Source organism: Egretta garzetta, unplaced genomic scaffold, assembly GCF_000687185.1.
Source record: "Egretta garzetta isolate BGI_Z169 unplaced genomic scaffold, ASM68718v1 scaffold188, whole genome shotgun sequence".
NCBI classification, from domain to species: Eukaryota; Metazoa; Chordata; class Aves; order Pelecaniformes; family Ardeidae; genus Egretta; species Egretta garzetta.
Genome location: NW_009260622.1, coordinates 5994888 through 6004202, shown reverse-complemented (window position 1 = coordinate 6004202; position 9315 = coordinate 5994888). Strand labels below are relative to the sequence as shown.

Genomic DNA, 9315 nt, shown 5'->3' with positions numbered 1-9315 from the left:
CCCCGCCAGCCTGTCACCTTGCTTGGAGACCAGAGCAGGACAGGGCAGCTGTGACCCTGCATCCTGGCCAGGCTCTGCTGACCCTGCCCCAGCAGGGCAGGATCCAACCTGGGTAGGGGCAGCTCAGCCCCGAGCCTGCCCTCCCTCCCTGAATTACAGGAGAAACTTTGCATCAGTTTGCTCCTCTGCAAAGATGGCTCTGGGGGCCACGGAGCACCAGGGGCGAGCACTGGGCGAAGGCGGCTGGCGTTGGGGTACCACAACGGGGACAGGGTTTCCGCTGGCAGGTGCCAGACCTCACCTGGATATGGCACTCTGCCCTTGGTGGTCAGCTCGGTCAAGAGGATGCCGAAGGACCAGACATCCGACTTGATGGTAAACCTGCCGTACAGAGCAGCTTCGGGGGCTGTCCACTTGATGGGGAACTTTGCGCCTGGATGGAGAGGCAGGGTGACCTGCGTGGGCACGCTGCCGGCAGCCCCGGGCACGCACCTTGCCGAGCGGTGTACTCGTTGTCCTCAATGAGGCGCGCCAAGCCGAAGTCAGCCACTTTGCACACCAGGTTCTCCCCCACGAGGATGTTGGCTGCCCGGAGGTCCCGGTGGACGTAGTTCATCCTCTCCACGTAGGCCATGCCAGATGCAATCTGCAGGGACCGGGACATGGGGCACTGAGGCTAGCGGGGGGAGCTGAGGGTCCCCAGGGAGCGCCTGGCACCACCGGGGGGAATGGCTCTGCAGTGGGACCCAACCCAGGGTGCAGAAACAGCCGCTTGCTCAAGAAAACCCATGCAGACACAGGTTTGCTGGCCAGGGAGAGCCAGCAGCAATGGGAACGGGCAAAATGATGGTCCCTGACTGCAACCCAGCTCCAGGCTGAGCTCCCAGCGGGGACGGTGGCACCCAACACGAGCCAAGCGAGGCTGCAAGCACCCCACCTCCCGACAGGCGACAGCGACGACAGCCCACCAAGGTGCTTGGGCAGCCAGCACCCTCAGAGGGGGATGCAAGAGGCCCAGGGATGAGCAAACTCACCTGAGCCGCCATATCCACGAGCTGGGGCAGCCGCAGGTACTTGCCCATCTCGCCCTTCAGGAAGTCCAGAAGGCTCCCTGCGAGGAAGACCACAGTCACGGTGATCTGGAGGAGCAGAGCCCCTCGGCTGCTCCCCTGGCACCCCTCCCATGCTCACCCTTGCTCATGTACTCGGTGACGATGTAAATGGGCTCCTCCGAAACCACGGCGTAGAGCTGAACCAGCTTCTCATGACGGAGCTTCTTCATGACCTGGGCTTCCTGCAGGAAGGCCTCTGGGGACATGGTGCCGGGCTTCAGCGTCTTGATCGCCACCCGGGTGGTGCCATTCCAGGTCCCTGCAGCACAGGACACGCCGCTCAGGACACGTTAACAGGGCAGGGGACATGTCCCTTGCCTGCTCCCCCACCCCACTGCAGGCTTTGGGCACCTGCAGATGGCTGGGGAGTGGATGCAGGTGGCGACACCAGGGGGATAGCAGGGCGCAAGCGGTCCTTACCCATCCACACCTCTCCGAAGCAGCCCTGCCCCAGCTTGACCTCCAGCCGCAGCGATTCCCGGGGGATTTCCCAGGCATCTTTGGCGAGACCTTGGGTCTGGGGCTTGGAAGTGGGGCAGACGTTGGTGAGACGGTGGCACAAGCCGTCAGCGTGTTCTAGCAGAGAAGGGGACAACACAAGGGTGACACTTGGGCATTTAGGCACGTGATGTCTTTACCCCACATCTTCCCTGCAAAACACCTTGGGGACCCGTAGCCAAACCCTCACCCTCTCCCCTAAAACCCAAGCAGCTTTTCACTAAGGTCTCCCCCAGAAAGTTTGGGGTCCCCCAGCCCCACACTAGATTCCCAGCAGCACCAATCCTGCCACAAGGGCAGGCACAACACCCAGGGTGTCACCCAGACCCCAAGGGGACCCCAAGTACCCACTGGAGTAATAGGCCACCAGCTGCTGCAGGCTGTTGAACTGGGTGCGGGAGGTGATGTAGAAGCCGCCACTGTCCAGCTTGCGGATCTTGTAGTGCTTCACGTTGAGCCCCTTGGCGTTGTCGAAGTCAGAGACGGAGAGGCAGTAGGCACCTGCGGGCGGGACAAGGGGCTGGGGGGGAGATGCACCACAGACGGGTGCTTCCCATGGGGTCCTGCCAGGGGGTGGGCATGGGGGAGCAGGGTTGGGCGTGCAGGCTGCTGCTTTCACCCAAAAGCAGAGGACGGGGAGCAGCTCCTGGCTGCACAAGCTGGTACCTCGTGCTAGGGAGGGATGGGACGTACCCCTGGCTACAGCCACGCCATGTAATCACAGCCTCCAGCCGTCCCCACCTGCATGGCAGCTCTGCTGAGCCTTGCACCACCTGGGCCAGCGTGGAGGCGGGGGGGTCTCCCAGAGACCCCCCCACTGCAGAAGAAGGTGGCTGTCGGGTCAGTCATCTGGGCACGGGTCCCTGCTGCTTCTCCTGCCTCAGCAGCCGAGAGCCATCATAGTGCCCCCACGGGATGTGCTGACATGGAGCATCACCCCCTCCAGCCCCCCCAGCCCTGCCGGGTCCTTTGCTCTGGCAACAAGCGGCACACAGCACCACTGCTGCTTCCTCAGCAATGAACGCTGCTCTCGGCTTAGCCGGGACACGCAGAGGCCACCACGGCTCGGCAGAGCCAGCACGGTGGGGATGGACTGTGCCCCCCAGGCTGGCACTGAAGAAGAGACCCCACTGGGTCTGGGGGAGCCCAGCGGGCAGGAGGGCGAGCAGCGCCCAGGGCACAGGGACAAGCATGGCTCTGGTGGCAAAGAGGGGACACCGAAGCAGGGGAGAGGACCGGATGCGAGGCAGGCTGTGGGGAGCTGCTGACCCACAACCCCAACATCTCGGCACCTCAGAGGGGAGCCAAGGGGCTGGTGGGCCTGATTCCCTCCTCCACAAATCCCACTGTGGGCATCACTTTGAGAGCTTGTCTCTGCTCTGCCCACACGAGAGCAACACCGCGCTGCTGGGGCCACGAATAACAGAAAGGAAGATTTATGCTGCTGCTTGAATGAGCTGTTTCCACCAGAATAAAATACACAGTGGTAAGTTCAAGACATCAAAATAGAAAGGAACTTCAAGGAGCTTTTCCCAAAGGTGCATTTGGAGCCAAACTAAACCACATTTCCAGGTAAGAAACAGCATCCTCAGGCAGCTGAACCGTGTAGATCACAATTTGCACTTTCAGGAGGCACAAAACAAGTATAAGGAGTCGTTAGACTTGAAAGAAGGACCCAAAGGTTCATCACTACTTCTGCCTGGTTGCCCAGGGAGCACATGTTCAAGATTTTGCCACTATATAGGGACCAGGAGAAAACAAAGCACACCTACTTGGGGGTGGGAAAAAAACCCAAAACAACCAGGGAACAAGAGCGTCCTGCCTGGTGGTCCTGCTGGAACTGGTGGGGCACCCAGCTCCCACCCTGCCATGAACTGAACCATCTCTTTGAAGGGCAACCACTGGGCAGGCAGCATCTGAGCGAAGCGGCTGCGTTCCTCCGTGGCGGGAGGCGCACTGATTTAACGGTGCACTCGACACGGAGACATCACTGGTGATTTAACGGGTTCATCAGCACCTGTTCCCTGGGGACCAGAACCCGCAGGGGAGACCCCAGGCTCAGTGACCCCAAATGTTGGCTCCTGTCTACAAGGTACGACTCTTCTCTCCTCCTTCCCCATGACCTAAGCTGGGGGAACCGGGATGGCGCAGAGTGACCAAGGGGACCAGGGACCCCGTGCAGATGCCCACACACCCCCCAGAGAGGGGCTCCCCCAGGCTGACCCTCCCCAGACCCACTCACCTTTGGAGGTCTCACTCTCCCGGACCAGGAAGGTCCCTCGGGGGTTTTCGGGGTTGAGCAGCAGCCGCTCGGACTCCCGGCGAGTGATCTTCCCAAAATACCACCTGCAAGAGCAAGGCACCAGCTCAGCACCCAGCAGTTGCCCACCCCTCCATTGCCTGTCCAAGCAGCAGGCTCAGCCCCGGAAGACCCCCCCACAGGTTTCGGAGAGCAGAGGCTGCACCTCCAGGCTCGGGCACCCCAGGGTGCATCCTTGGGCATCACCCAAGGAACAACACTGCACCATGCTCCATGAAACTCCTTCACTCCAAAAGCCTGCCCAAATGAGGGGCTCCAGGGACCCCTGAAGCCCCCCGAGCTCTTGCTGGGGGGGACACCATGCCGCAGGCTGGGGATGGGCTGCAGGGACGTAGCTGGCACCTCCTGCTCTGGGACTTACAGCCGGCTTTGCCCCTGCCTGCTCTCCTCATGTTGCCTCTACGCTCAGCCTGATCCGCACAGGCGGTGCCAGCAGCATCCTCACGCATGGGTGCATGCCATGAGTAACCACCAGCCCAAAAGCATTAGGACCAGCATGGCCCCAGCTACGCCACCGCTCATCCCTCCACCACACAAGCACGCTGCGCCTCCGCATTCTAGGGGCCTTAAAGAAAGGCTGGAAAGAATTCAAGGGGCTTGCAGATTCAAAGGGGAAAAACAACAAAAAGGAAAACCCCAGAGGCCTTGCGGGCTTTGCCCAGGAGAGGGGCAGGGGGCGGGAGGAGCGCCCAGGGTGCGTTTGCTATCGCTCGTCTTTAAACTGTCTAAAAGATGGCAATTACTCTTCAGCCTGGATGGAGTCTGAGGGCGCGACATAGTTACTGGGGATGTAGCCCGTCTGTCCTGTAGTGAGGGAATGAGCCAGCCACCAGTCACCTTCCCTGCAAGAGAACCAACAGGGGGCCTCCTCTGCCAGCCCCTGCCCGTGGCTCCGTTTGGGCAAGTTCCTGGTATTGAGGCCACCCATCTGCATATGGGATGCCTTAAACTTAAATCGGGCAGGGCAGGCAGCCAGGGAGCCAAAATACCTTTGGAGCCACCTGAATGCGAATGGGGTCTGGCTGGAGGTTGAGGGGCACAGGGGATCCAAGGCGTCACGGTAGCAACAGGCAAGGGGGAAGGAGGGGAAACGGGGACAAGCGACAGAATGATGGCAGTGATTAAAAAAAGCACCAGGAAAACCCAAGAGAGTCTGTTAAACACAGGCTGCAGAAAAGCAACAGGACAGGGCTGAGGTTTGGGCACTGCCCCGCAGTGATGCCCAGCCTGGATGCAGCAGGCTCTGTCCAGCTCGGGTGCCCCACTTGCAGCCGCAGGACGGGCAGGCTGCACGGCTGCAGCCCCCCACCATGAGCTTCCCCGCAGCCCCAGCATGGGCCGTGCCTGCACAGCCACAAGTGCGGCTTGCACGGAGCCACACGCCCCCACTGTGCTGACCCACAACCGAGCACGGCTCTGCTCTGTGGGAGCCCCTGTGCCACCCCCAAAACCCCAGGGCTGACCCACTGTCCCTCCTGCCCCAGGCACGGCAGCCCCAAGCCCGTCCCCAGGAGCTGTTGGGCACGGGGGCCTTCTCACGGCTCTGCCCTCCTCCCCTCAGGCTCCTGCTCGGGATGGGGCAGGAAAAGACAATAAATAGAGAAGAACAACAGGATGGCGGGAGACAGTTTCCCCTTCCCCACAGACAGCAGGGCTTCCTCCCACCACCTGCATCTTCTCACCCAGCAAAGACGGAGTCACTTAATTTATCCTGACCACGAGGGAGACGAGGCTATGGGAAAATTGCATATTTGTGGGAACAGCACCACAAGGATGCAAGAACTTGGCAGGACGACTTCCACAAACACTTTACAGACAAACCTTAATAACCTCAATCACCCCTAGAAGATCCATCAGACCACGTCCAGACCAATCCCTGACCCCTGCAGACGTGTAAACCTCCATTCTCACTCCAGACCCACCAGCAGCTTGTGCCTTTTGCTTGTCCCAGCTAAACCAGTGATACTTTGAAGCTGCCGGTGCCAGCAGGGACAGGGAAAGTGGGGACCCTCAGGGCATCTCCCAGCCACCCAGCCAGGCTCTGCTGCCCACCCAGAGCCCTTCCCCAGCCTTGCGGCAGCCCCAGCTGGTCTTTTAACTTCTCCCGGTCCCAGCACATCTCATGGCAGGTAACTCGGGCTCCCCATCCAGAGCTGCTGACCCAGTCACCTTTACTAGGGTGGCTCCGAAGGGGACAGGAGGCTGGTTGGGCTCCTTTCCCACGGCACCAAAGAAAACATCTGCTTGAGAAATGCCCAGTTTTTGACTTGTGGCTTTATTCCAGCTTGGGCTGCAAGGCTACAAGCTGGGAATTCGGCAAAAACAAACTATTCAAAAAATGTCTCAGCGGGGAAAAAAATAATAATCATCATCATCATCAAAACAAAGCATTTCAACAATTCCCTGCACAATTTTACCCAAAATACCCCACCACATCCCCACTGGCTGCCAGCTGGCTGGGAGGAGACCTCCTCCTGCTGGAAACGGTACCACAAGAGCCTTTCTGCACTGGGGTGGATGGATTTGGCCCATCCGGGAGGCCAAGGGACACCGCAGGCAGCCTGGGCTGTGCCGGGAGACAGGAGCAGGGAGGTGAGCGATGCGGAGGCTTCTCCTCTTGCCCTGCGTAACCCCAGCCCCATTAGAGCGGCCAAAACCCACAGCCGCCCTGCAAAGCCACTGGTGGCCAGTCAGCCCTGTGGCTGTGGGCTCCCCCTGCGCCCAGGACCTGCCCGCCCTTCATGGGCTGACCCTAAGCACCCTCCACACAGCCCCAGGGCACCGGCTCTGCCCTCTCAGCGAGCCCAGAGAAAGGGGACATGGCACGCCTGCCTTTTGCTGTCCCCAAAGCACGGCAGCCCAAGCTGCTCCCGGACCATCCAAGCATCTCTGGGCACTCAGTGAGAAGAGATTTACCTCCCGAGCACTGCACAAACTGCACAGCTTTCTCCACTGCCTCTCTCCCTGTGGACCTCCCACCTGCACAGCCGCAGCAGACACCAGGAGGGTCGGCAGCTACATCCTGCACACTCCACCCATGGGCTGCATCGCCCAAAAATGCCCTTTTGCTCCCCAGGATGCTGCAGAGCCCATCACACACAGACCCTTCCCTCTGACCAAGCCTCTAACAAACAGCAGCAGAGGGAAAAAAGTATGGAAACCCTAGAAGTGATATAAGGCATAAAGAAAAAACCCTCACATATGAGCCCAATCTGGGTCCCCAAAGGGCACAGCTCACTTCGTAACAGCCCAAACCAGAACCCAAGCTTGGCGCTGGTACACTGCCAAGGCTGTGAAAGCAAGAAGCACCAAGCCCCACAAATTCAGGCTTTTCCTGCAGCATTGAAGCCCTGCACATCCCGCACTTCATGGATTAAATGAATCACCATTAATAAACAGCGTTGGAACATGGAGAACAAGGATCAGATTGAAAATGCGTTTGTGCAACACTGCCTGACCATTGCAGGAGAAATATCGGCCCCGGGACATTCCCTTGTCTTTCCACCCTTTGACTTTGCAAAGCTGTTTTGGGTGCCCAGGTTGGAAGGCAGCAGTGGAGGGGCCAGCAGGAGCTGCGGACCCCAGGGACCCCACGGCAGCGCTGGGGACAGTGGCTCTGCCAGCCAGGCCTCCAGTGGCGCAGCTGAAGGACGCTGCAGACCATGTGTGCCGTGAGTCAGGACAGACCACACATGGGTTTAATACAGGATCATGTTTGGGAACATCTTCCAGCTTGTCACGCTGCCCGGCTCCACTCAGCGAGCCATGGGTGCGCTGCTACAACCAGGATGGAGAGCAAACAAGCAGAAGCCAGACCCCTAAGGAAGAGCTTGAGTCCCCTGAGCCACTCACAAACAATAAAAATAAAACTAAAAAATGCAAAAATAAATGCAAAAAAGGCCAGAAGGGAGCAAGAGAGCCAATTGAAAAGAGACTGCAGAGAGGTGCCAGGCATGGATGAGGAAAGCAGGCCAGGTCCAGAGCTCCTCGGTGCAGAGACAGCTCTGGATGGAGCAGTTCCTGGGCACAGAAGGGGCTCCCTGCTCTGCCCTGGTTGCTCAGGGAGGACAAACCCAATCAACTGCAAAGCCGTTGGGCGACCCTCTCTCCCAGCCCCACTCCACCCAACCTTGCCCTAACGCAGGCAGCAGACAGGCTTTTATCATTTAAGATCATTAACAGTAATAATAGTAATAATCTGCAATACACACCTGACGTCCACTTTTCTCCTAAATGACAGCATGGCACAGAGGAGAGAAAAAAAGAGTCAAGAGAGAAGCTGAGATCAGAGACACCGTGCAAGCACAGGGGAAAGCACCCATGGGGCTGAGCAGATGTGTGCAAGCAAACGAGAGGGAGCTGAGCGCTGATGGGGGCAGGGGGCCGGCGTGGACGCAGCCCCGCGTTGGAGGGCACGGACTGGCCAGCAAGCAGAGGAGGTGGCTTCGTGACAAGGCTGCAAGGCAATGGTGACGAGCAATGGGGCTGGGAGGATGTGAGAGGGGGCAAATGATCGCCTCCAGCACTGATGTCCTTGGACAAGTCACTGCATCCGTGGCAGAGCAGCTCCAAGGGTGGCACCACTGGTGACCAGGCAGGGATCACCCGGAGCATCCCTCCTTGAGCACCCATCCCCGGGGAGAGCTGGGCTTGGGGGCTCCGCAGGAGGGACGAAGGTGGCAGCTCCCCCACGCGGGCTGGGCTGCAGGGACGGGGACACTCACGTGTTGTTGACGATTTGCAGGCGCTCTCCTTTCTTGAAGGACAAGTCCGTTTCAGTCCGGGATTCGTAGTCATAGAGGGCCACGAAGGTGGTGACTCCACCTATGACAGAGACCCCTCAGGATGGGCACAGCCACCAGCACTGCTGCAACACCGTGCTGGGCGACCCTCGTCAGGGACCCTCCTCTCCCACCGTCCTCCCACCAACCAGTAAGACACAGATCTGCTCCCCTTCCAGCTGAAAGAGTCCCTCAAAACCAGGAGACCCCATCATCACAAGAAGAAGCTGGAACCAAACCCAGGAAGACCCAACCAATAACCCCCCCCACAGCGTCTGCGAAGCCGGGTAGCCCCCATGGTGGGTGTTGTCGGTGGGCTCCAGGCTGCGCCGGCGCTGGCTGGGGTCTTTGGGTTTGCTTTTGCTGCTCCCCCTGGTCCCGGGCTGGAGGAGACAGACACACATGCAGAGGGCTTCTTTTATTATTATTATTGTTATTATTATTATTAAGCTGCTTCCCCGGGCTTGAATGACAGATGCCTGCCCACTAGGAAACAAAACAACCTTCGGAGTCTTTTCAAGCATTGGCTGCCAGAAAGTCTGGCCACCCTGCCCTTGCCCTGGGATAGCATCGCCCCTCATTAACGCCGAGCCACCCCCTGCCT

General features: G+C 59.3%; 1 protein-coding gene across 1 annotated transcript in view; it reads right to left on the bottom strand.

The window, feature by feature from the left end:
* The window catches only part of SRC (SRC proto-oncogene, non-receptor tyrosine kinase), a 14122-nt gene that overhangs the window by 978 nt on the left and 3829 nt on the right, over nt 1-9315 (bottom strand). The window contains exons 2-11 of the mRNA XM_035900849.1: nt 8857-9123; nt 8655-8769; nt 4674-4772; nt 3853-3956; nt 1962-2111; nt 1533-1688; nt 1192-1371; nt 1035-1111; nt 493-646; nt 302-433 (exon numbers count right to left, since the gene is read on the bottom strand). Coding sequence (XP_035756742.1) covers nt 302-433; nt 493-646; nt 1035-1111; nt 1192-1371; nt 1533-1688; nt 1962-2111; nt 3853-3956; nt 4674-4772; nt 8655-8769; nt 8857-9115 — 1426 coding nt within the window. The 5' untranslated portion in view covers nt 9116-9123. The remainder of the gene's footprint in view (nt 1-301; nt 434-492; nt 647-1034; nt 1112-1191; nt 1372-1532; nt 1689-1961; nt 2112-3852; nt 3957-4673; nt 4773-8654; nt 8770-8856; nt 9124-9315) is intronic.